Below are 27,636 nucleotides of genomic sequence, written 5' to 3' on the forward strand. Positions count from 1 at the left end.
TTCATTTTGCTCTTCACCATTTTTTTATTTCCCATCTACATTCATGTCTTAGTTTTCATCAACGTCGTCGTTAATTTTTTTTGCAAGCCACAATATTCGCTAATTTTTATCAGTATCGTGTTCGTGATTCACATTATTAATATTAGTATGCATGGCGGAACATATTTCACTATGGATTTATATTTCGAATTTGGCGTTTTGTATATATATATATATATATATATATATGCACGAATCCGTAAGGAGAGGCTCAGTAATGTTGGTATAGTGTATAATCCTATACATACAATACTAATTATATGTAGTTATTTTTCTTTGTTAGATTTATTATTCATTCGAAGAATGAGTTGGTGGTCTGCAAACTCTGTATATATGGTTACAGTGTTCACGAATAATAAGTGTGTCTATATCTACTTCTTTGTCGCTTCACCTCATCATTATTCTTATCACCACATGGTTATTATGCATAATTATAGTATATGTATATACATTTTGCGCACTTTGTCATTATATTACGTATCCATCGTCCATTGACCTTGGCTGTGTGGCGTTATCTCACTTCATTAATCAGTACTTTTCAACAAGAGATGTTTGTTAAAGAAATGTGCCACACTTGTGTAACGGTCGATTTGAATAGAGTTGTTTGTGAGGTCCGCTTCTTCAAGCTAGGCAAAGAACAGACGGGACAAGACCTGAGCCAGCCGTGCGTCTTCTGGGTGTCTGTCGATTAGGACTATAACAAAAATAGGTAAAGACGATCCAGTCCAGCCTGTTTAGTTACACCTGCAAAAAGGCTTTTGCTTTGGTCGAATACTAACCAGCGTGTATAACCTCATTGTCTGTCTCTCGGACATCGTCATCACTGTTACTATTATTAAATTATCCCTGTCAACGACATCGCATTGATTCTAGAAGAGGGATAGGCACGGGAAGGCCATGGCTAATTACACAAACTGTTCAATTAGTGTATTTTCTCCGTAAGAGGACAGTCAGTAGAGTTAAATGATTTCTATTGGTTATTAATAACGGTATCGTCATTATTATTAGCAATGTCATTTCTAGTGTATTTTTCTAAATATTTTTCATATTTTTACTATTTATGTATATATCATCATCGTTGCTTTATATATATACTTATATATATATATATATATACTTGCGTAAGTAAAGTTGGTGTTCCAACGGAACGCGATCACTTTCATGTCTTCGGCGCACGCGGAGAACATTCATTCCGCTCTAATAGCGTCTGCTTTTCTTTAGCTGCCAATATGTCATACTCGGGTTTCAGGGAACATAAATCTTTATGTTGTTTCATGTTGACATAGGACTATATTACTTACCAACAAGTAAATCATCATCATCAGTATTGTTCAGTTTTTTTATCTGTCCACGTTTTCTATAATAAGCAAGTAATCAAATACAGCAGAAGCAACAGTTAGCTTCTCTACTAAGCCTGTTGTCGAACTTTACAGCTGATCGTACAAGGAAGCTGTCATCATTTCAGCTTTCAGCACCTGTTGCTTTTCAATTGAATTCCGAAGCCGATTGTAATGTGTTCTCCCTTAAGCCCAGAAAGGAGCACGTCGGGTAAAGCTTGATGCATTAATGGGATGATTTAGATCAACTATCTTGAAGTTTTAATGGCGTAATTGGTTGGTTTGCTGTGGTGCCTTGCAGTTGTTTTCTATCAGCTCAGATAAGTTGACGTATCATCATTACGTTATTATTATTATTGGTATTTCTTGCTGGCGGCCTCAGCTTCCCTTATATATAGCCCATGTCACATCTGTTGGCCACAGAGGTCGCCAAGTTATTTCGTTGCCGAGTAGAATCAAATGTTCTTCATATATACTTCCTAGAAACAACTCGCGTCTTCGAATATATGTTCTGGGTTTCGTCCTGTAGCAGCAGGCAAGATGCACTCATTACGTGGTTTCTCCTTACGGAATGAATAAATAACACATGGAATTTACCTTAGTACCGTGTTGTTTAAACTAATGCTGTAGATTTTAGAATTTCTATTGATAATGGTTCCTAAATAGGATTTTAAAGAGTCGAACTTCAAAAACAACCCATTATTCTTCCATTATTTCACTCAAACGGCGGGTAATAGTCAAGAGGAGACGCACCAACTTCTTAACGTTCTAATAAATTCATTACTTTTCTTTATGTTGATAATAAGATCATCCACTATCAGCATTCATGTAGAGCTGCGAACAATATCTTACGGTGAGATGGGTGGGAAATCCAAAGAATTAACGGTTTTTTGAGAGCTAATTAAAAATGCACCGCACGCCTGGTGACACTTTTGACTGTACTCATAATACGGCTATCGACAACTACAGGCAACGGAACAGGACATGGCACACAGAAGAATAGGCATAATATTTACGTTGTTATAAACTAATGTATTGCAAAAATGTAACGTTAATGTAATGCCAATCAGCGATACAATTCCTATGAAAATAAACTTATTGGTTGGTTAGAGTAATAGAGCCGGTCGGCCCTTGACCTCAACCAAGATTCCACTATTTAGTATACATAGAATAAGCATAATCTAGAGGACTGGCTCTAGAATATGCTTTCGTTATATACATATAGGAATTATTGCTTTTACCTCTTACAGGTCGTGTCGATCGTTATCTTCTAAGCGCAGACCGTACTTATAATATAATAGTAGTATACGTGTAGCTGATGAAGTATCGGGTTTTGGTTTAACAGTTCTAGTAATTTATTGGCTTCGGCAGCAGAATGAATTCCATTCTTTTTTGGTTGGTTTTTTTTTTGTCAATATACACAGACTGCGCTGCATCGTTATATGTGACTGTTACTATTTGTTCAGTGCACGAACTGCTGTTGTTGCGGCTGAAGCTGGATTTTCGATTGATTGTTGCTCATATTACTAGAACAAATAGATGTGTAACAAGTAAGTAATTTATAAAAAATAAATATGATTATATCATGGTAATTACAGCAGATTGAGATGTTTCCGGTTAAGATTATTACACATTTAATAAAACGCTGGATACTTTTGAAATGAAAAATTCCTGTACCTGAGCTTGGTTTCCTCAATGGGTGATTCTTCGTTGGTGTACGTGTCGTAACGAAGTGTCGTGGAACCCATCACCAGTGACTGTGACAAAAATTTTAATCAACTTAGTCAGGTAATCAACATTAACAGCGAATTTTATCCAAGTAGACAAAAGCATTCAATTTGTTAACGAGTAAACCTTCGACAAAAAAGCACCTCCAATATTTCTACATTGTACCAATCGCGGCCTAAGTTGGATATCTGTGTATTAAACGTGTCTCAAAAAGCATACGATAAGTGTTATTACTATTGAGATGTACCAATGATTTTTTATGCAAGAGGGAATATAAACACAAGTAAACAGTACCTGTGTTCGAATCATCACATACGTTTCAAAGTATTAAATTGATTTCAACGTTACAGTGACATAGCGCAGGGTTTCATTTTAGTCAGGAATAGATAATTTAAGTTTATCGAATTAAAATTAAAAACGGACAACAGTAGGACCGTTACCTGTATCTCGAATAGCAATCGATCTTGCTTCATAAAATAGGTTGTGGCCTAGCGCGAAGGTATGAGTTAGTTTCAATCCCAACTAAAACTGTTGTAGATACAAGTAATAAGTGGAAAACAAATCCAAATGTGTTATGGGTACTTAACACATCGGGCTGTCTACTCCGAGGAATAGGGCGTACACCGATAATTTTCGCCGCGTGATTTAATATATTATGGTGGAGAGAAACTTGTAAGGTTGTATCGGAGATGGTCGGTTCACCAGAATAATTATCGAATAGACATCTTTAGCTAATTATTGTTGAAATACTAGGCTGGTCGGGTTGTTAATAATCAATATGGTTGGTCAATGAAGGTGCTATGGGCAACAACGTACGCGTCCCTCGTCTCTCGCAGTAGGCGGGTCGCGCAGCACGAATAGAAGCGGTGCATAGCAGATGCAGACAATTCCCGTCAGGTAGACCAAACTAAACGAACGTAAAATTTCATCAAATGGTTAGTTAGTTAGTTATCAATTGAATTATCAATTATAGACAACAAAAGAATATGAGGCGATAAAACGCCAAATATAAATCATACGTTGAACCTAAATTTAATTTACGTGGTGACAGCTTAATATTTTTCATCAGCCAACGAATTTCTAATGCACACTTGTAGAATCGGTACAAGATTTGTTGAAGGTAACTTTGTTTATTATGTCCGCTAATGGCGGTACTGTTTAAATCAGTGTACCTACAATAAGCTCAAGCTTTTCTTTCGTATAAAAAAACATCCTATCCGAATCGTTTAGTAAGTATTGCTGAAGGATTATCTGATATATGACGTAAATTCTTAACTGATACTAACGCCTTAAAGCCCAAGGTCTTTACGACTGTCGAAGAGACGAGTGGGCCTAGCACAAACCCAACACAAAAGGCGGCGTCGCCTATAGCGTATACCGATCCATAAACCGACGTATGCCTAATATCGACCAAGTAGCCAAGCATCGGCATCATCGATGAGTCCACCATTCCAATGGCGAACCCAATGCCCGCGTTTGGGAGAATTAGTTGATTTACATTACGAGCCATCGGGATCTGAAAAACAATGAAGAGGTCAGTACAGCTATTCCTCTTTACCATCTGGCTGTCAAATTTGCGAATATGCAAAGTTATATGATTCCTTAAGCTCTGCAAATAAACACTAGTGATTCACAGACGCGATAAGTACGCGAGATATAAAACTGACTTAGCTTCGAAGATTAGTGCGAGATACTTCTCACGAAATATATGTATCTGCCTGCTCCCATAGATAAATACATGCTGGAAACTATCAAGCAGTTCATAAATATTCTATTGAGATATTCATCATCGTATTGTGTTTTCAATTAACTATGTGTCTACTTACGCAGAGCAGAGAGAGTCCTATGATGATGAGGCCAACCATGGTGGATAACCAACGACCGAGTTTGTGGCCTAAAGGGCCAAATAAGTTCGTGCCAATGAGGTACGAAATGGAGGCCGGCAAGAATACAGCACCTAAAGCAACGCCCCCAAGGCCGCAGGTTAAACTAGTTGGATCATTTTCTATAGAATCGTGGTTAACTTAATGTGATTTTTATTTTCATTTGTTTCACTAAAAATAATTAGTTACTAGAGAAGAGCTGTGTTTGCCTTGAGAATTACTTTATGCCTCATTCTGCGCGACCCAGTGCAAACTTTCAAACAGGACTGACCAAGTCATATTCAGAGTAGGTTGTTTTCTATCTCAGTGGTACCTGTATATTTATGCTCCAACTTAGAAAAAATTGAAGGGCGGTAATCACACCTTGTTGCCATTTGGGCGTGTGCATAGTGTCCATAAGCCATAGGGGCAAAGAAGGTTCGAGTACGGCGATACCTAAGTTGGCAAATGTAATCGCCCCAGCGGCGATCACGATGTACGGGTCACGGAGCAGCTCACTTAGAGATGCCCCTTCAATATTTCCTTGGGATATGGACGGCTGCAGGATTGCCAACTGAAGCACTGAGGAAAGAACAGCAGCAAAACCAAAAATATTACAGGCCATCAAAAAATAGGCTCGAACCAGCTTATAAAGGGTAATATATACGGCAAAGCATTTGCAAATGCGAAATCGAGCCAAACATTATAATTGTTGCTGAAATGTAACACAACGATACAACTTTTCTTTTCGATTATATTCTATGTAATACGATAATAATCATAATACCACTTAACACGTATTCAAGTGTAGATTTTTAAGCGGATATTTACTATAGTCATGATCACGCAGTTACATGGTATGCCATATGCACATAAAGCATATACCCAAAGCGTCCATTTTGAATGTCCGTAATGTTCATCTCATACTTACATCCATCAAAAAGCGTAACGGCCGCTAAGACCAAAAATGGGGCAGATCGTGACACAAACTCGTACATGATACCGCCATAGGGTGGCCCAATCATGACACCCAAAGCTAACCCAACGCCCATAGCAACGGCCATAGCGTTTCCTCTTTCGCGATCATCAGGAAACTTATCAGCGAGCATGCCCATGCCGGCTACAGAGGTACAAGCCGATCCGACGCCTTGCAAGGTTCGTGCGAAAAACAGGGTACCATAGGATGCTCCAATAGCGAACACTATAAATAGCAAAGCACAATGTACTGTGAAAACATCGATGCTGAGACTTGAGCTAATAAAATCTGTCTTAACTTGCCCTGGCTTAAAGAACTCACGTTGCTGTCACTGCTGCTAAAGCCTGTGATTTCTGGCCAGACTAAGAAAAGATCTCCGTAGCGACACTGTGATAGCGTAGTTACTCATAATGAGCTGCTTAAGAGAAAACTACAGGAAACCTTTTTGTTTTGATTGTTCATTAATAAAGAACATAACATGTCTAAGTTAGCGGCGGAACTCTATTTAGTTGATCTTTAAATGATGATCTATATTAGTTTAATTCAACAGTTTTGAATAGAGTCCATAGAATCTCAGTAGCTAGACAAGAGATGGTTGTACAAGTAGTCGCACGAAATTTTTTCTGGCAGGTACGTACCGAGCGTAGATAAAAACATAATGACGAAGCCGGCGAACATAGGAACTGTATACCCGATTCGATTAGTAACTTCGCCTACCAGCGGATTTATTAAGGCTTGAACGACAGGCTTCGAAGCGAATAATAATCCCACCTAGAATTTCAAGCAATACATCGTTTCGAGTATTACCTAGTCCTAAAGATTATATAGTTCAGGATAAACTGGTTCATGAAAATAAAAGACAAGAGGAAAAGAGCTATTTTCTTTATCTACGTGGATTAATTTTAGCCTCAACTGTGTAGCGAACTTTGAGAGTGCAAGTTACATTATGATATGCCCCAGTAGAAAACAGCTTCCTCCCCTGATTATATGCCGCGTACTTTTGATGCCACAAAAATGCTCTCGTTTAGTGATTCGACGAACTCTTCTTGCCTAACGAAAAGCTTCTGGCGCATCTATAATTCTAGTATTTTCGTAGGTCGTTTGCAACTGACGGATCTGCTTCTCCTACAATCTAAATACACAACATTTAATATGAACCATTCTTACCTCAACATTTTCATCTTTCAGCATCTCGTGCCGAAGATTTTCTTCCCGTTCTTTCTGCCTTCGGCTTTCAGCTCGATCAGGTTCTTGATCAGGGACCAAAGTTGAGCCACTTCCGATTTCGCTATATCATTTTTCGACGTAAGGGGAGCTCGGTTAATAATCCATCACAACTATGGACCTGATGGTCTGTAGGCCAAATCCTACAAGCGAGGCTGGCGGCCTTAAACCATAACGGGTGCATAGTGTCGGGAAAACAATTCAACGATTTTTGCGACTTGATTGAGGAAAAGAATTTTGATACACAACATTTTTTCTGTCGTCGAATATCAGTGGCCACTCCGTGGTTTTAGGCTGCTTGAAAAATACGGCTTCGTAAACTACGATAAGAACTTACGAGAAAAAGCTATTTTTTAACTTAGTCAGACTGTATAGAATACGTATTTTAAATTAGATAGCGCGTTTTATAGCATCGAGTAATCCAAAATTGACGGTTTCATTCGTAACTAGATTTTCAGTAAAGGTATTAATGCAAGTTGTAGGACTTAGTCAAGGAACGAGCATTGCTTTACAGATAAAGGCAGATTTGATTTTTTTTTTTAATTCGATAGACTGAGCAATCCGCGCAACCAACATGAGTTAATTCCAGCTACGAGTAATTCAGTTAAACTTACATAATGCCGCTGGTTGTGGTCCGCGTAACTGTATTTATAAGATCTGGGCCTGGAATATCTGTGGCGTTCTCCCGAGACATAGTTGATGTCATCGTAGTAACAGGAAATGCGGTTGTCTCAAAAAATGTTTTATTCTCTTCGAGTAGTTCCCGCTTGTGAAGTTCGTATAGAAAATCTGGAATAATTGGTACTGGAAAAAGCAGCGGAGTAAAAACTAAATTAGCAGATGAAAATGATACGGTCTTCGTGCGTTTAGTCCTACTTAAGTTACTCAAATTATATTAATATGATGACAGTAGAAACTGTAATCTACTGATTGTCAGTATACCAGCCGAGTTCGTTGATGACGAATTAGCTTGTGTACTCTTGTCGGATCAACTATTCTTTTAGCATTTGAGCCTTTTTTATCTCTCCCTTGGTTAAAGATTATAGAAAGTTTTAATCGGAATTCACTATCCCTGAGGCTGGTACTTTGTCTCGTCTGTTTGTTTTGTTACACCGAAATTGATCTAAAGAGCAAGTATATAAAACTTATCGTTGGTCGATCCTTTTTTTGGCTTAGATTTAATTTGGTCTTAGTTCTCGTTATTAGATCTAACAATCTAAATTCATTAGCGAAGGCGCTTTTTTAGCTTCTGCATACACGTAGTCTGTACAGAAAAGGCTAAATACTATAAAGGTATCAGGTATTGCATTCGAAATGATGTGTAAGATGAAATTGAACTTGTCTTTTGTATTTACGTATTCAGCCATGCTCGTTTATAAAGCTCTTTGGTTTTCCGCAGCTAGACTAACATGTATTTATCAATTCGCATAGTCCTTAAAAAGCCATCTTCATTGAAACTTGCGGGTGATTGAGGCTTTGTATTTATCTTGCTCCTGAGATGATTTCTCCCTGACTGTGTGTGCGTGTAGGTGTTCGTTCGTTTGAGTAAAAGGCAGATATTGGCCTCTCTGCTTCCTCATTGATTTGAGATGTCCGGATGACGGACCAACCCTTTGTGTCCCTTGTTTTCATAGCTTACCCATCGGCCCTCTTCTTCTTGCCCCCCTCTATTTTTGTAATGCTGTTTTTTTTCCCTGTCTGTGTCATGTTTCATTGTTGCTTAACACTCTCTAGGCCTCTCAAGCCCCTACCCAGTGTATTTCGCTGTTGTTGTTATGTGTTTATAAGAATGTATTCCTCAGTGTTTACTTTGAGTGTATGCGTGCGTGTCTTTCCTAACATCGTAGAATCTTTGTACGTATTCATGTAAGTGATTGTGACTGTTCCCGTTTGCTGTGACTGAGCGATTTGGTCTCACTCCGTATGATGCGCTATGCAAGAGAAACAATATATGTTTTTTCTCTTTTTGTCAAGGCTAGTTGGCAAGGGCCTACATATTTTGATTTTAGTCCGCTTTGTAAACTTCTGCACACGTTGATATATAGCAAATAATGATATTCAATAATTTTAGATGGACGTGTTATGTATACGATTCGATAAGCAATCACTTAGTTGTTGTATAGAAATGAGCTACAGATTGATTACTGCAAATGGAAATGTGTTCAGGAAAAGGACTTACAGTTTCGCCAATTTTTGTCGTCACTGACACCTACTATATCCTACATAAACCTCTCCTAAATGAAACGAAGTAATTGGGAGGCTACATTCTCGATATAGGCAGTGAATACATCATGAACGCCATTATAAGAAAGGAGTTAGTGCAATTAAAAGCAGTCGGTATTCGTGTAGAAAAGATTAATTGGACGATGCTAGCTATTCTTAAAGGCAGGGTCTTCTGAAGTATAGTGTGATATTTTGGTAATGAAAAACTGGCAGTTGGGAACAAGGTAAGTATGACATACCCAACAGTAAAAAGAAGGTTATTAGTAGTGGCGGAACTTCGAGCGACAAAATGTCACCTTCTCCTGTACATATCTCTATAACCATAGAATAAGTAAGGTATTCCACGCATTGGCAAGACCAAACTATAAAAAGATTCTTGAATGATTTTCTACGTATGGTATATATGCTGAATCTTAAATACTACGCTGCCTGCTACCTCTTCCGAGGGCGAAGCCGAAAAAGAAAATGAGGAAAAATTATGAGTAATTACTTTGGTCGTTCTTGCTTAATACTTAATCACGAAACAAATTGTAATGGTGGAAAAATTTTAAGAGTAATTGGAAATAAGTTTGAAATATATCTACGACTTGGTAGCTAGTCAATACGTATTTTAGTTATACAGGGACGATTCTACGCTTGTAGTATTCACAAGAAAAGTTCCTTCTAATAGCGTGTGGACATAATTGACATTTATCTAACACCAATAGGATCACATTAGCATCAAGAAACCAACTTTCCAGCACCAAAAAGCTTTTTGCTGGTATATTAGAGATTGCTACTTCGCGATTTTAGATTCAATTTTTTATAGTTCTTGCTATGAACTGTGCGTGTTGACCAAACAGAAACGAAACGATACAAAAGCTAAAAATAATAAACCAGATATTTATACTGCACTCCGCAAAAAGCCAACTTGCTATTATATACAGACCCTTTCAGTTTTAACTTGTACAAGGATATCCGATAGAGAAATGACCGACTGTCTAAAATAATTTCCTGCGTTTCGAGTCCCGGATATTCGCAGATTGCGAAAATACGACACAACACCAGCAAATATAAATTATAATTTGAGGTCGATCTGTGTAGCCTCAATCTTGCGCACTATCTTCAGGGCCTATCTCTCTACAGTTATTTTTTATGCGCGTAGAATTTATTCTGAATCAAGCATTGCGCAATCTAAGCCGGTTTTAGCTCAGTTTGGCCCTAAGTCAGTCTTCCTTTATACAAAAGGCTTCGTTGGACTCGATCTCTCGCGAAGTTCTATTCGGTCATCCTGTGTAACACGTTACACGTTTGAGATGCTTATCAAAGTATTAGCATGTAGATGGCCCTTTATCTATGGTTTTACCTTTATTTTTATTAATGGAATGGTCGTCTTGATTCTCCTCGATCTACATTTTTTTATCTGACTTATGGTAAGTATACATCATACCAATTATATCTCACAGTGACCCTAGCATACTCCTGCGAAGTCTCTAGAAAGGGGTCTTAGTACTACAAGTACTTACTGCTATCTGGTGGCGTTTCCTTCATGGGAAACAGCGCCACCCATATGTCTTCCCCATTATTGGTCAGAGCGTTCTTCTTTTAGCGTCTCCTAAACTTCGTCTCCGCTCTTTCGCCCGAGTGGCTCTTACGGCTTTCCCACTTGAGGCTCTAACCTTTCGGTATGGACCTAGTTTCCTCTTGCGAAGTTAGCTAGCAGTCACCACCCTTATCGGCACGGTTTCACAATTAGTCTACGGGTTAAGACAGACTTCAAGAGGAAGGAACCATGTAATGCTATAGTTGCTGTAGAACTCTTCGGTTCCCGGAGGATTTTCTATTTGGTTGTGCCCGCTTAGATCAGAATGGAGTATTCATTCTCTGTCAATTGACTCTATCGACAGTTTCTGTTTTCCTGACAGGATCGACTTCACTCAGGCGTCCAGCAACAGAGCAGGATGTCAAGAGGAGACAGAAAAAAGACGAATCCAGATACGATTCTTAGACAAAGCCGTCTTAGAAAATTAACATACGTACACTACGTACGTAGGTTTAATCATAGACCGTAGCAGCCTGAATTATAGTTATTACCATACGCAGGCTAAAATGAGAATCTTTCTTATACATTATTTCTAAAACTGTATCCAACCAAAAACAAATGATTCAGCAAACTTGTTTGCATCTGCTAAAGGTGTCATCACCGTCCAGCGGGATCGTGGCTTTAATTCGGGCCCTAAGCTAGGTAATTAGTCTTACTTAAAAATATTATGGTTTTAATACGAAACTAATTTAAACAATATTAGTCGGTGTAAACTAGTTTATTTGCTTAAGTGTCGCTCAAATACGCTACACAGGAAAGATCAACGTAATTAAATGTTGGCCTAACAGCAGGCTAGAGATCCCTAGAATGCAAGGGCTTGTTAAAACAGGCAAAAGTAAAAAAAGTGCTACAAAAGCGTAAAGGTCTTAAAAGCCCTGATACTGCGAGTCGTGGATAAATACGTGCCCATTACGACAAAGAACTTGTAAATCTTCTCCCAACTTGCTTCCTATACGTATGCCTACTCTTCTCTATTCACTCTATGATAATCTCAATGATTTGAGTTTCATGTCCGGTATCGCCGTTTGGCTATCTATAAGCCGCAGAGCCCCCAATACGGAACAAAGTTTGTCTATGTTTGGGTTTCCACATTTCATGCAAATACGTTACCCATTAACCTATCACCGGGACATAGTAAGATGACCTGCCAGCAAATAATTAAGGTGCATGTATGTAAGGAGTTTATAGAGCTACGCAATTTCACCTATCTTACAATAAAAAATTTTAGTTTAGGTCTAGTTGCAATGATTATGTATGTTCTATTCGAGATAGATGAGGAAACAGAAACTTCAAGAAATTTAAAAGGGTCCAGATCTGGACCATAATGGCTAGGCTTCCTGGTCTTTCGAAACTTATACGTCAGCAGAAAGATGAAAGATGTGAACGACAAGTAAAAAACAAGTGCACTTATACTGTGTAAACAGACAGAAAATGTTTAAAGGTTATTTTTTACAGTTTATAGCTAAAGAAGAATCTGCGAACGAACTCATAATGCTTGATAATTCTAACGTTCTTGTTTACAGTAGGGAAATAGACATTTTTTTCACTTTTTATTTTCAATTGCATAACAAAAAAACCATCTGCCCAGCTGTCGAGTCTCCGAAATTACAAAAACAACCGTGCAAATTTTCTGGCACTATTATCAAATAGTACTTGTATTGCCTATAAAGCGGCGGAGATAGAAATCGTATCTTGAGACGCCTTCGCTTCCAAGGTGATCAAATGGGTCCCATGAAAAAGGTGTTCGTGTCTTCCCCAATTTTGTTTCAGACGTCTTTAGAGCGCTTCGGTGAGGTATTAGAAGTCTTTAATTAAACCATAACACAGGAACTTATGATTGGCAATTGGCAGATTTCATGACGTATGGGACATTTTATATAACAGATTCAATAGATTACTTCAAAATTTCGCAAATATGATTAAATCTGTTATCAATAGTGTAAATAAGTACTTTATTTGATACTAAGAGCAATCAGAGAACGCAGACTATAGTTGGGTAGTCGGATCTCAAAAAAGGTTTATTCGTAAAAAATTACCAAATTCTCAACGATTCGCTGTCCTCGTGAGTACTGACGCCGGTAGAGGACATCGTAGGAATCAAAAGTGACTTAGTGTTTGGGCGTATCTTTCCTGTTATGCAATCAAGAGAAATTCGTTCGACCTGATAGGCCGAACGATATCTTTATAGTGTTTTTATAATATAGAAACACGTCCTGGATATCTCTTAGCTAGGCCTGTAATCTATTATCTAGGTATGTTAGGCCATATTTTACGACTACGTCCAATTAGATAGCATCGATTTTCGCTACCATTATTCCGTAAACCCATACAAGAAATTAAGCCTACGAAAAAAAATGTTATTTCTGCACATGCGTATTGTAAGAGTCATGTTAAAAGTTTACATGCCAATACCGTACTACAGTGGAAAAACTAGGTTCCTTAAGAAACATATTATTCACGAAAGTTAGAAATATTTTTTTTCACTTACTTCGATAAGTGCGCTTTTTTATGATACACCATTTCAGCCATAATAATAATACACAAATTATTCTACTAATAAACACGAACTAAAATAATAAATTTACACTAGATTTTGCCTTTGGCAATAAAAAGTTGCAGCATCTTGTAAAGGACGGTTCTGCTCTCAAATTATTCAGCCCAAGTCTGACTATTCAATTTTATTGTAGTTGATCGCCGAGCCATAGACGCTTTTTAGACAGCAAAACTTGCAAACTTAAGTCACATTGTATTTTAAATCGATATTTTCACTAAGCGCCTTAACAGACAACAATACAAGAAGCACACACAACGACTTTTAGTTTTTCTGATCATCTAAATATCGCTACAGCATAGTGTCTCGTCAAAAAGCATGTATTCGTTGAAAGAAAATAGATAAAAGATATATATATATATATATATATATATATATATATAAGCGCAATCTACGCTTTCAAAAGCTCCAAAACTATAGTTTTGGATATGATAGTGACCTTCAAAGAGTTTGTGTAAACCGTCACGACATTGTTGAGTGCTGACCCCACCGTAGTCAAACATAACAAGCTCATCTACCTTAACCACCCAAAAAATTTTCTTACTTCTTTTTCTAATCCATGTTCCTATTCTTCATAAAGTAGGAAAAATGAAAATGACAGCAAGCTGCTATTGAGTTCTGTCATCTGAAATATTTCTAATCCTGTCTCAGCCATATTACGAATCAGCTTTTCAACTTCCGTCTGCCAATATTCTGAAATTTTACAGAAAATGTTCTAGCTTTTCACGTCTGGTACTCAAGCCGTTCGGCATTATGTCAGACTGGTAACCCCCAGCATGAGACGAAATCTGTTTACGCCCAGATTTGAATCTAGACCGCCACGTCTTTAGGTTTAACAGACAATTACATTGTCCACTATGGTATTACAAATATTAGACCTGTAACCATCCAGACAGTAGCATAGTCTCAAGAATCCGGCGGGTGAAAGTGGAGAATTCGGGAATTGCGTTTAGAGTAACTTGATGTTAGTTTGCTTTGGTTTTCTAAGCATTTAGCTGTGTGTTCCCTAAAAAGTTTTAAAAAAGATTTATAAAAAGAGATCACTTCTTAACTTCTGAAACGCGACCGCAGAGTAAGAACCTGTTATTATAAATAAATTGTGGCAACATGTCCTCCCTTTAATTAATTTAATATTCGAATTGATTTTTGCTTCCGCAGTAATAGTTCGTTCAGTAACTTATTTGAGTATTTTCTGCCCTAATTGCTGCAATACTTAACTTACTGTTTTAGTCTAAAACACTTTTGGCTACCACAAATAGTAACGATTATTCTGTACATGCAAATAAAATACGGATGCTTTCTGGTGGCCTTCATATAACACTCCTTTATCATAACAGTAGTAAAGAGCGAAGCAAAGAGGCAAGACTATTAGTTCTGTTATTGATTTGGTCGGTCAAACTGCTTTCATTTGTCCAACGCAAAAAATGAGGTTTCAACCTTGCTTGGTTTTTCCTACATTTCATATATAGACCAGTCCTAATTTAAAGTAATTCTTAAGCGCTAGACTGAGGGAAACGAATGAGGAGATCCGCTCCAGATATCTTTTCTAACAAATAACCAATAAGAGACGTTTGCTTATATATCTGACACCCAATTAGGTTTGTTTACAGAACAACACTTCAATTTTTCGACTCTCAAGATTCCTGCACTGTTCCTCTCCTTCTCTGTAATGCAGTGGTCGGATACAATGCCATCATACATTGCCAATATTTTAATGGAATTTGTAGAATTAAATCCTAAAGACCATACCCAGCTTGCAGAAAACACGCAAAGATACGTATATGTATGTACGTGTGCCGCTGTACAAAAGCACCAATGACGTCAATACGTAATTCGGTAAAATTGTCCCTCGAATTGGATGTTCTTTTCATTGCGGTCAAGTCAATGCAAGCACCTATTGTCGAAAAAAACGAATAACAACCATGACCTAGCATACAGACACCAAATATAAAAAAAAAAAAAAATGTATATCTAAGTAACTGCGAAAATTCAATAGTAAACAATTATTTTCTAAGTCTTTCATAAAACATACTTCGTAATAAATCTAACTATTACATCAAAGGGGTAGCACGGGTCTCATGCCTTGCTTCATTACAGGGTCGATTGTGGTCATAAGCGCAACTAAAACTCCGCCCGAATACGGTCGGAACATTTATTAATTAAGTAACTTGCTATGGGTGTTAATTTAAAGAATCTGAAACTTATACGTACAATGTCATAAACTATTATTTTCGATGCATTATTATGTTTTCATGTTGCTGGATCATAGTTTGTTGTCGTCTTTTTTCTTTTTTCGTATTAATGATGGAGCAATTTAAGAGAATTTCGAATTTATTCGTTATTCAACAAATGCAATTGTGTAAACAAGGGAACTAATTCATTATTGTCGGGTAATGACATTTAGCCGAGCAGTTGAGCGAACTTCCCAGAGCTCTCTTATTATATAAAGTCTTTCGTTCAGTCGTACATCATCGAGTAGAGAATACCGTTTACTTCTAGAAATTAGCTCAATTTCATGTTTTCCCGTGCAGATCTTAATGTACACGTACGTTGTTGCACAGGTAATTCGCATTAAAAGTAAATCATGCGCCATGATACAAAACAGTGTGAAGGATACTGTCAGGGTTGCCTAGTTTCCACAAGAAAACATCTAAGGCGATCTTTTGACCTGCTGTCCAGTCGGCCTACCCTCTGTGACGACGAGGTAGCTCAAAAAAGAAATTGCATCTTATTAGTGTACTGAACAACTTCGATAAAATCTGAGCTACAAAACGTACCTTACTGTGCGAACAAAGTCTGTAATTGGACTCATAATCGTTTGTTCTATGGCCGCACTTGGTTAGTTGTCTCGACCAATTACTGTTCTTCGATAGTGACTATTATTCACCCCGGTAAATATTCCACTGCTATAGCTTAATCATATTATTTTATACGATGGCCACACCTTTATGTCCATATATGCATATAAAATAAGCTGTTTTACAATAGTACCCACAGCTTCAATCGAATGACCATGGTTCATGTGCGTAATCCAATGTAATCCAACAAGCCTCTGCAACATCGGGTTTTAGAAAAAAAAAAACCGTTGCCAAGTGTATTTATAGAAGCTACTAAGCCTCCTCGGCCAAATTGCGATTAGGTGTGCTATACGCTTTTGAACCACGTGTTTTTGGATCATATTGTAGTTGTTTTATATAGTCGTGTAGAGTCTAAATCAAGTTGGACGATATGGAAAGAATATTACTTCTGTAAACGTCGAGTTTTTTTTTTTTTTATATAAGCTAAACTGGTCCTAACAAGTGTTATCTAATCAACAACTGCGTGCTCCATATCTACTGATACAGAGGAATTTTTTTCTGTCCTGTTCTGTTCTGTTCCTGTATTCAGTGCTAGCTCGCGATCTACTTGGCAATTGGATTTTACTTTATAGTGTTCTTCTGAGCCGGAAATGAACAAGATTCAGCTGGTCCGTCCTTCCAACATTTCGAGCATTTGGATCAATCTACATTGAGGTTTCAATGTCAGGAAGCACTGCAGCGTTCTCCTATATATGTACGTAATATTAGAAGAATTTCATTGATACATAGAAATTAAATAGGCCCACTATCGGTATAGTCACGTTCGTTGTCCTAACTTATTTACAGCTAAACTATTTAGTCATGACGGTGATATGAGCTTCAACGATAGGCAGAAATTTAAATATGGGGACATTTGCATTCTGCCTGCGAACTATCAAGTGGCTCCAGCTACTGCCTTTCATGCATAAACAAATAAAAAGAAAACTAGAGTGATCTAGATCTAGATTGAATTAGAGAGATAGCAGGGCACGCTTGTAGTGTTATCAGAAACGAGTGACCAATTTAGCTTAAAGTTCATTTAGCTTATACATGAATTGTAATTTTCGTTTTCTAATAAATCATAGGACTGACTCAAGATCTCGGTATTTTATTGAGCTCGTAAAAATATGTAATTATATTGTACTGTTACTCTAATTTTAACAGCACTTTGTTTTATGTTAGTCCTTGTCGTTCCCCCACAACGGTGCCGTGACCTATTACCTAAAGCGTGTAAATAAATGCGCAGTAACATTGTATGCAGACATACGGTTAAGTTAAAATGTGCTGTCCTACAATTACCTTGTTATATGCAAAGTTAAATATTTTCTCCGAAAGCTCCTCTTGAAATTAAAATTTTAAAAAATCTGTTGTCTGGGTTATTCTTAGCGTTTCGAGAAAGCTAATTATTATAGTTCTGAATAAAAATAGGATATACAGGACATAAGGAACATCGCAATTTATGATTGAACAATTATGTCAGTTACCATAGGTGACCCAAAGGCTATTCATGGACTCTTAAATGGTCTCTAAGCGTTTACATACCAACTGATGTCAACAGCATATTATCGAGAAGTAGCGCGACAGCCACGATGACGAGCACTAACTTCCGATCTCCTCGATAGCGTTGCAGAATTTCCTGAAATCCTGACGTAGTTTGACTTCCGCTCACCGTCATGATGTCAGCTGCAAGTGGGACGACGGATTAGAGTAATTAATTCTTTACAAGCAGAATCAATGAGCCTTACCTCCGACCTCCTGCATTTTCGAAACGTATCTACTATACTGTAAATGGTAGTTCATAAAGAGCATTGATAATTCTAGGTAATCATTTGTGGCCATTCCTGGCTTATACGATTTGCAAATTCAATACCTGAGGCTGAATAATTATTTGCAACGATAGATCGAAGTGAATTTTAAACGGCCTAAAAAAGTAATCCTGACGATCCTGATGACCGAACATCATTATCCTAAAAGGGCAACCATCGTAGCCCACTTGTTCGGTTGATACATTTTTAGCCCTTCTAAACAACGTACTAAATTAGATACACGTTTCCATAACGGTCAATACCGCTTCGAGTAAGATTAAGGCCAAAAATTGATAACTGACTAAAAGAACGTGCCACGGAAAGAATTAATCGTACCTGATAACGACATATGAAGCAACTAAGCAATCGCTCGATGAAACTCTAAATTTTCGTGTAAGGCCTAAAGACCGCGCACCTAATGGCTAAATTGCAGTAGTCTATTTATATCTCCCGTCCCAGTTCTTCATGAAAAATTAATAAAATATTTCACCTTACCTAGTTTGGTGATAAAATCGCCACTGGGGGCGCCAAAGTTAACAATACATTTCGCGTTTTGTTTAGACACGCTAAGTTATTTTATTTAATGTAGGAGACATGGTGAAGGATTTCCGGGAGATTTCGAAAGGAGGGAACTCGACTAGTCCATACATACTTGGCTATCTGTGGATGACAGCGACTGCCAAGTCAAAAAGAACTCTCAGCTGCTCGGGTTATGGGTTAGAAAGTGGAGAGCGCACTGCCCGCTGCGAGGCTTTCAGAGGAACGAGTAAGACGCAAGGATGAGGGCCCTCCTGCTATTCTTCGATCCTTGTAACGTTACTGCAAGAAACTGACCTACAGCCAGCTTGCTTACCCATCCTTAAACCTTTCCCAAATGTGGAACCCTCCGAGGCGATGGCGTAAGCGCAAATTGAGTGCAACAACCCGATGGGCAGCGGCTTCAACGAGAACGCCAGGAGTGGCGCAGCAGTGGAAGCTTTTCCAATCGGTTACTACGCCACCCACCAAAAAAAGTATCCTTTACATCGTCTTATCTGATACACAACATTATCGAACGCAGTGAATGCTTGTAGCACAACACGAACTAGTCTGTTAAAAGGTTATTAAAAAAGCCAGTAAGTTGGCTTATTTTTGGCTGTTGGGAGGATAAAGCCGATGAAGGGCCCGGCTAAACCTACTGTTTAGGCTCCTTTACTGTGTAAAGAATGTATTAATATGTAATTTAGATTGAGCATTCAATGACTGAAAGTCAGATTGTTCATTAAATCTTCTCTAGTATATTTGACTTTGATGTCACCAAAATGCTGGTAACTTAAGTTGCCGGTCCAGTCAAAAATAAAATCCTCACCGTCGTAATAAGCAAATATTTCTAATCGTATTATAATTTGATCTTAAATATCTACAAGAGCTATAGATAAATGATGCGTCTGTAATTACTGTCTAAGCCGACTAAATGAAGTGATAAACCATTCACCCGACTTCATATATATATGTATATATACATTATTATTATATTATATATAATAATAACTCAGTAGAGTATCATTGAAGACTTAATACTAGCCGGTAGCGGCTTACAGATACTCTCTTACGTCTGCATCTGAGATTCGTAGAGGACGCAAATATTGTCAGATTTTGTAAAATTACCTATCATATGATTTTTGTGCTTACGGATTTGGGCAAGAAGCCTATTATCCTCGTTAGTAGCAGTTCCGAAACGTGGATCAATGAAACAGCCATGAATTTTCGTCCATCTATGGATGATTAACAACGCATCAATTGTTAGAGACGGTGATGCCAGTTTCATGACCCACGAAAGAACAAAAAGTGAAGATTAAATAACACATCTCAATGATAGCTAAAAGAGATATTATAATAAGGCAAAAATATGTTCCGGGTTATTGTTTCGAAACTTTATGTTATTTTAAGCTTAAAATAGACTTGGGTAAAGCTAAAGATGAATGAGCATTGCCATCGATATAAACGAATGTAATGCTGTTTCCCAAAGTAGGCTTTATTCTGAATGCCTAAAATATGTTTACCAACGATCGACACGATATTTGGAATAAATCAGTTTTCGGAATTTTTGTTAACCGTGGAAGTAAGATTCCGAAGAAAACTCCTCAATCATTCAGCCGTCCTTATCGAATAAACTAAAACTCCAACCTTCTAAAGTGTAGAACTATGCTTTAAATCATACTATTTAACAGTAATGTACTAAACACATTTTAAGTTTATCTACAGAAATGTAACTAGCTAGATGGACGCAGTGGTCTCCTCTAATAAATCTAAGGTACTATGCCTTTTGTAGAGCCAATGAAACAGACTCAAACATAATTTCGTTGTAAGGGAATATGAGTTACGCACCAGAGAGATTCCGTACAAGAATAATCAATAGGCTTGCAAACATGATTACTATAACATATCAGAATTGAAGTCTTTGAAATGGGTTTTGTGTTAAAGGTTAGCGACAGTAATACGCCTATTTCGTTTACCTAATATATTGTTGAATTCGCGGGATACATTTATATATCGCTTAATTAATTTTCACTCGCTTTGATCGTACCAAATCATAAGTATACGGCACGCACGAACTAAAAGGTACCTGGGGCCTTTCATATAGTAACCAAAAATAATACTAGTTTTAAGTCGTAAATGTAAAGAAACGACAAGAGGAGGCAGTGGGAAGGGAGGTGCACAACGAAATCCCCCGGAGCATAAAGCCAACTGCACATCAGCAATCCACGCAACTGCCTTTCGTGAATTTCGCATCAACAGAGAGTCATGGCGGAAACGTCCGTAAACTTTATAAATGTAAGTACGCTTTATGAAGGGTGATCCTCGATACGCAAATTTTTATTCCATACAGCTCTCCTCATTTTGCGCTACTAACCAATACTCAGCCTGTATTGTTTAGATACTCCTTCGGCAAGATAATTGCTTAATAATATACTTATTGTCTATTTTGTTTCGGAAAAATACTACACCTGAGAGATCATGCATTGGTTTTGGGTCTTATTATAAAAATTGATGATTTTTTATGCTACGGCTTATTCGACAATCGATATTATTGGTAATTTCGTATAGAGCAGAACATATAATAAAGTTGAAATTTCGTCCACGACGCAGATTAGCGCTCATTAAGAAGTCGCCCTTAGCCGTAACATAGCCCTATTTGCTTGATTGCGTGGTAGATTTGACGCACCCACACCAATCTGCTTTACAGTTATCGTTTAACTCACGGTGTGTATATTGGTTAAGTTAAGCAGAGAGCTCTAAGCCTGATGTTCGCCTCATAAACATCGTTATATAGATGAAGTCTGTTTGTCAGCATTGCTATACCCATTATACCCAAGGTAAGCATTTAAAGCAGCCCCCTAATTATCTAGTGTAACTCACAACGAATTGGCAATATCCTGTGGATTTAAAGTGTGGTCTGTGGACAACCTTTTAACAAATGTAGGAATATATCTAAAGCTTGGTTGGTAAGTAAAAATCTAAAATCGTTCATCGTTTATTTGTCACTGAAGTAGAAAGCTAAATGTGACAAATGCAATATATCTCCCATTACTAACTCAAACTGGAAATCGCAACTGTTGCAATTACTCATTATCTAGTTTTATACAGTGCGACAATAATAAGAATCGAGTTCAAACTCCGTCGGCGGTCTAGAAAATTACATTTTATTAAACGACCCTTGACTTGTTTTGGTATAGGTAGAAGCTGACGCTTCGTCAGTCATGATACTTTTATCCACCACTCTTCTTAGTGAAAAAGCCAGTTTGGTTACTTTTACCGATACAAACTCCTGCTTGATTTTTCGGCTACGAAACTCTTATTCTTCTGTCTGTCGTTGACTAGGAACAGACGAGAGTTCATTTATGGTAATGATTATTTCATTATCTATGCATTCAGGCCTCACCCATTCGCTTTCGTGAGAAAATTCCTCTATTCAGGTTGACAAAAACATTTGTGATGAAGCTATCTCTCTCTGTCTCCCATGCCCATAAGCGCAAATTTGACTTTGTGCGTTTTGCTCCCACCGGGTATCTAACGAGTGGCCGAGCTGGTTTGCTATAGAAGCGCTGTATAAGGCGCTGGTAGGTGGGCTGGTGTCGGCCCCACTTGCTTAGCGGACGGAAAGGACCCGTCGAGCGCCACCAATAAACGACAGGACAATAGAAGGACGCTGGAACCACGGGACGTCGCTGTTTGAGTGAGAATATAATAATAATAGTAAGTACCCGGGTGCCAGCTTTACTAGATAAAACTTGGACACCCGTCTGCAATATAAGCTCTCGTCTTAATACAATCATTTGTTCCGTTTTGTTTAAACTGGATTCGGTAACTAAAACTGTGGAGAATAGACGAATGTAATGTCAACTAAATTAACATTATAACGTTGACTGATTTCCAAATTGTATATATAATTAAACGAAGACAACTTTTTACATACATACTTTTCAAAATAGCTGATTCAGCAATATCACAGACAAATACAACTAGGACATAACTCATGCGATCTGTTCATAAAAGCAAAACAATTAAAGCGTTTTTTGTTACAGAATGTCTTGGCCGGAGTCTACACCGTTAGATTGTCAAGTGTCCTTCATTTTACTGTAGGACTAGCACAGATAAATAGCGTAGCCATGTGCCTGCATCAAGCAGATAACAGAAACTCCGACAAAAGCTCTCAATGGTATTCTTGTGCTGGACAGAAGGTTTTTCACTATTTTGATCCAGAACGTACCCTACTCTACAAGGCTTTCAGTGGGTATGCCTAGATTAGAACAGTTGATTAATGAGTCAATGTCGGACTGACGCGTTTATCCTGAAGTCTTAGCTCTGATAAGCTATCGCGATGACATACTTTTGTCTCTTTATCAGGAAATTGATCTCCAATTCGAACGTTGCTGAGTTTCACACACAAGCTTGCTACAACGCTTGCTGAATGTTATTATTACTATCGGTAATATTTGCACGGAATTCCTTTAACGGAACAGACTAGTCGCTCGTTTATATGAAGCTGATCGCCTCTTCGCGTAGAGGTCTACATTTTACCACGTGATGTAGCTTCAACAACCGAAGCGAAGCTCCGCACTCTTCATCCTCCTAAGCCTAGCCTCTTACAGTAGCTTTCCGACCGTCCGGTTGACCTCGTTCACTTGCAGAACACAGCTACGCACCGTCGACCATCGCACGGCCTCAACTTCAGCGAACTTCGCGTACACAGAACTGTCGCACTTCAAGGACCAACTCGATAGGTCGCAATAGTAGTCGCCGTAGTGGCAGCGAGTTTGGCAGCGCTTGAAAGTGTAATATCGATTGACACGAGACGTGTAGTTTGGGTGTTGGGTTCAGCTTTTCTCTTCTTACCTTATAAGTGTCGAAGGCGGAGGCAGATTTTCCCGACGCTCGTTATTTTACCAACAGGTGACCTGGCTATGCCAGGATGGCCTGGCTGGTTGTTCTGACTACGCGCAGCAGGAGCTCCGAGTCAATGGGAAGGAGAACTCACTCTCTCCTCTTTTACCAACCGAGAATTCAGCCGCGAACCAGACGAAGGGGAAGCAAGGGCCAGACAACACCAAAAGTTGGCGGGTCGAAGGATCTAGAGAACGGAAAATGGGGCTACTACTGGGGCAGGACCCCACTGGAATTGGGGGAGCTAACGTGGGGTTTAGCTTGGGATAGGACCAAGAATGGAAGAGGGCGGGGAACTTGGCAGTGGCGCCACCTGACAGCTGGCCGAAAAAGCGGCAGGTGGTGACATCTGGGGAGCGCGTGCGAAGACCACCGACGAAAAGCCGACTGACTGGTTGACCGAGGACGACGAGCGGTGAGTACAGACAACGAAGCTGCAGCAGCAGCAAGAGGAAGAGGATCAGGTCTGGTCTCATCAACCATTGACGGGAAGACACGAGGAGGCTTCCCGAAGAGCTGTAGCGGAGAGCGAATGATAGCGATTACGGATGGGGCGAAGGACCCTGGATAGCAAGAGGTAAAGTTTCAAGCGAGGAAAGCTGCACAATGTGTTCGCATGCTCTTAATCAATTCAAGCTGGCAGTAGCTGTTCAGCTGAATTGGATGATGAATAGACCAATATCGATAACTACGAAGTAGAAGTAGATCTCTGAATCAAGTGTGTAGATCGGTCAAAGTGGTTTTATATATTACTATGGGGTACCGTAATATTATACAGTGTATACATGTCAAGAAGCATTACGCTTAAGATAAAATGGTTGAGAATACAAAGGAGAGTAATAGTAGACTCGTTTGTCAGCACGCACCGTTGCTCAGACTGTCTTGCCGAATCCTGCCCCGCTTGACGTAGTACTTCATCTTGCAGCTATAAGGTTTACTGTTTAGATGGCTTCGTCAGTGCATTGGTTACGCCTAGTGTTATTTGTACGTCGTATACTCGAACTCAAACGATAAGGATAAATTGTTTAAAAAAATATACTTTTATATTTACTCGTGAAATGTGGTCGTGGTAGCAATGCAAACGTCTTTCATATTGGCTAGGTACAGTTATGATCTAATCAGCAAACAATGAGCCACGGTGAATGGTAAAAGAAGCAGAGTTAGGCGCGAGGTAATGATAAGGAGGAACGCATATCATCCATCGTAAAACAATATGAATCCGAAAAGACATGAAAGCTGATAGCTCATGTAGATACAGATGGCGACTTGCACAAAACGTGAGCATCGTTGACAACCCACTGGTAATTATTCTCTGTTTTTGCGGTTGGACCCATACCATATGATATCTCGCTTCTAATGCACTATACTCCTTTTGTGTTTTGCATGCCCTCTAGCCTCAAGTGAGCTTCTCCTTTCGCAATGTCACTCACATTATGGCGAAAACACTCTTGTTTAAGGATGAAATGAATTGATATTGTCTGTTATTTTTAAAATACAGGACCATCAAACACGTTTTTCTACACAATTTCCTGAACTAAACCCAAGCCTCATTGTTTATCGCCGAATCTGCAGCTTCTGCAGAAAGGGGTCCTTCAAAAAAGAATTGAGAGGTGAAGCGCGAGAACGGGGGGAGGTTTAGAAGTTTTAACATTTTGTCCCTGCCACTATTATTAATATGTGCAAACAATACATAAATTATTGCACCATTTAAACTTCATTAGTTGATTATAATGTTTTAGGTCGCAGCTAATCATTTTCTGGTAGTTGGAATAATTGTTGTATTAAAACTTTTTTTAAAATAACTGTGACAGCTAGAGTCTTATTTGGTGCATAAGTGGTATATTAAAGTCAAAACAGAAACTCCTTATCTTATATTTTCTCTATAATTTGATTGATTCATACGAGCGTAATAATCCCTGATTAAATTACAGCCTAACGATGACCCTTCTCGCTCAACGGTTAACAGACAGCTTTGCGTAACGTTTATTCAGAAGCTTTAACTCTAACAAGACTAATGACTTGCACAATAAGTACTCAACCCTGCTATGAACTGTAGAAAATCTCTTTGTATATTTCATGAAGGATTTTTTTCACTTTGTTGCCTGAAAATCCTCTATAATGTAGCAAGCTGTTTTTATGGATAAAGCTCGAGTCTATTCCATAACAAATAACTTCCAATAATCCTTATATCTTACGGCCAATTCACTAGACAACATTATGGCATCAGCAACCGTTTGTCTGTTTGTTCGTCGCTTGAGAGGAAAAGGTAGCTGTTCCTAGTGCACAGCAGCTTTGTGACCGAATGGAGAGTACACTTCTCTGTAATTCTTAGGACGACAGGGAGTCATGGCATCATTTGTCGTCCGCTACAAAAGCGCGGCGTGGAAGTTGGGTGGTCGTTGACAGACTGTCTAGCTGCCAGTACGAGCCGGCACTAAAAGCAGTCGAAGGCGCGCGCGCGCGCGCGCGCCACCAACTGCCACCCGATCTACTATTGCTGCTGTTATTGTGTTTCTGCGATGCTAGGAATATTGCAGACTTTGATAGCATTGGCAAGCATTACCAAAAGTGCCTAACCTTCCGCTAACTTACACGTGTGTGTTGTCGCCATGGTCTACGAACACCAGCCATGGCAGAACGGCGACGATAATGGCAGCTGTAACTGCAAATCCACTACGAAAACGTTCGGCTAGTTTTTTGCGTTATTTTAATTCTAACACTATGCCGATATATACACTGAGCATACGTCGCCGCACCTGTACTCGTAACTACTACTTCTGACACTGTTTAGTATTGACCAATACTGCTACTATTGTTATTTCTAGCGCTACATTGTACATGACACAAAGGCTTTTCAAGTGACTAATTTTGTTGTTTTTGTAGCACAACATAGTACCTACGTGTTTGCTGTATCAGTCTCAATTTGAAAAACGTCAATGTGTTCAGTTGTAGAGGCATGGATGAAATCAAGCGTGTTATGCTGTGGTGTAACTTATCATGGCAGGAGATTTATCTTTATGTGTTTATTTTTATCATTATCTAGATATGAAGTAGTATCAAGGCGTGTGATCCTTATAGATATCTGATTTCGAAGACGTCTGCTCTCTACACAGACTTAGGCACAACTCCCCTTCGCCTTTGTCTCTTCTTGAAAGGTTTTAACCCAAAGTAGACATCGTAAGCTTGGTTTGCGACACGTCGCTGACGGCACTGCCCCACACGGCTGGAAGCCAACGCCAAATAAAGTGCATTTAGTTCAGGCTTAGGACCCAGGCCACTGGTATGGTCTGATCTGATCTAAGCTACTCAGTAGCTTGTCTTTGCAGCTGTTGTCATCTATGAAGTTTGTTGTGTATCAGATTGCCAAGCTAATTCGTTAACAGCAACGCAGATAGCAACGATGTTATCGAAAACAACAGCTTTAGTATCATTAAAACCAGCTATTAAAGGTGAGATTGACGCTAGGAATCGAAACAACACAAGTGTTCGACAAAATGTGTTCAATGATCGAACCAGAAGTGTCTTTAGTGGAAGCGTTTGACTCTCATACTCCCCCCCATGATCATTATCATCATCGGTCATGCCCAAAAACATTTGGTGCTTTGGGAGTACTAAAGGGTAGAAGACGGAACAGCTGCTCACTGCAAGACGCTGGCAGAGGTGCGGGTTCTCACGATGCTGAAGAAGGCGAAGTCCTGATGCGGCCAACTGACAAAACGCCATTAGTAGTCGACTCGGACGCCGAAGAATGGACTTCGTCAGGATCTTGCGTAGCATACTATTCGCCAACGGTACGATAGTGTGGTGCTTTTTTTCCCGATAGCGAAGAAAAGTAAACATATACTAATGGTATGCAAATTGCGTAGATGTACAGCCACTACTTGCTAACTAATCAGCTTACCTTCATATTAAACATACATTAATCTATGTTAAAGTAAATAGGACAACAGCTCCCGATTTTACGTACATATTGATCATATCTCGCGCCCTTAATATAATATATAATATATATAATAAAAATAAATAAATAATATATATAATATATATA

The 27,636-nt window shown here is 38.7% G+C and overlaps 2 protein-coding genes across 12 annotated transcripts in view; one reads left to right on the forward strand and one right to left on the reverse strand.

Annotated features, from left to right (window-relative positions):
- LOC111251934 (synaptic vesicular amine transporter-like) lies at window positions 1-25,968 on the reverse strand. 8 transcript variants are annotated; one of them, XM_086990536.1, is made up of 14 exons: window positions 24,455-24,599; window positions 17,902-18,042; window positions 7,781-7,970; window positions 7,110-7,230; window positions 6,581-6,713; window positions 5,898-6,167; window positions 5,351-5,548; window positions 4,931-5,061; window positions 4,391-4,620; window positions 3,921-4,011; window positions 3,054-3,133; window positions 2,618-2,902; window positions 1,161-1,939; window positions 1-783 (listed from the first exon to the last, which is right to left on the reverse strand). In XM_086990536.1, the coding sequence occupies exons 1-12, from the start codon at window positions 24,504-24,506 to the stop codon at window positions 2,839-2,841; spliced, it is 1,701 nt and encodes a 566-aa protein (XP_086846662.1). In that variant the 5' UTR covers window positions 24,507-24,599; the 3' UTR covers window positions 1-783; window positions 1,161-1,939; window positions 2,618-2,838. The 8 variants fall into 8 exon arrangements, with proteins under 8 accessions (XP_086846662.1, XP_086846661.1, XP_086846663.1 ...); XM_086990535.1 differs by having other exon boundaries at window positions 1,157-1,939; XM_086990537.1 differs by lacking the exon at window positions 24,455-24,599 and adding exons at window positions 19,836-19,918; window positions 23,541-23,846 and having other exon boundaries at window positions 1-1,939.
- Window positions 20,919-27,636, forward strand: part of LOC111251936 (uncharacterized) — an 11,382-nt gene continuing 4,664 nt past the window's right edge. The window contains exons 1-2 of one of the 4 annotated variants that reach the window (XM_086990542.1): window positions 26,004-26,271; window positions 26,632-27,379. In XM_086990542.1, coding sequence (XP_086846668.1) covers window positions 27,083-27,379 — 297 coding nt within the window. In that variant the 5' untranslated portion in view covers window positions 26,004-26,271; window positions 26,632-27,082. Of the gene's footprint in view, window positions 20,979-26,003; window positions 26,272-26,631; window positions 27,380-27,636 lie in introns of those variants that run through there. The other 3 variants (XM_086990545.1, XM_086990543.1, XM_086990544.1) reach the window with 3 other exon arrangements.

This window comes from Varroa destructor, unplaced genomic scaffold (genome assembly GCF_002443255.2).
Source record: "Varroa destructor unplaced genomic scaffold, Vdes_3.0 BEIS01000005.1, whole genome shotgun sequence".
Lineage (NCBI taxonomy): Eukaryota > Metazoa > Arthropoda > Arachnida > Mesostigmata > Varroidae > Varroa > Varroa destructor.

Excerpts from the sequence above, each read along its gene's own strand:
- LOC111251934 (XM_086990536.1), bottom strand. The coding sequence starts at position 24,506 with ATGAAGTACTACGTCAAGCGGGGCAGGATTCGGCAAGACAGTCTGAGC. Across the intron at positions 6,714-7,109 it reads TGAAAGATGAAAATGTTGAG|GTGGGATTATTATTCGCTTC; the intron begins GTAAGAATGGTT and ends TTGAAATTCTAG. Across the intron at positions 5,062-5,350 it reads CACGCCCAAATGGCAACAAG|GTGCTGTATTCTTGCCGGCC; the intron begins GTGTGATTACCG and ends GCGTTGCTTTAG.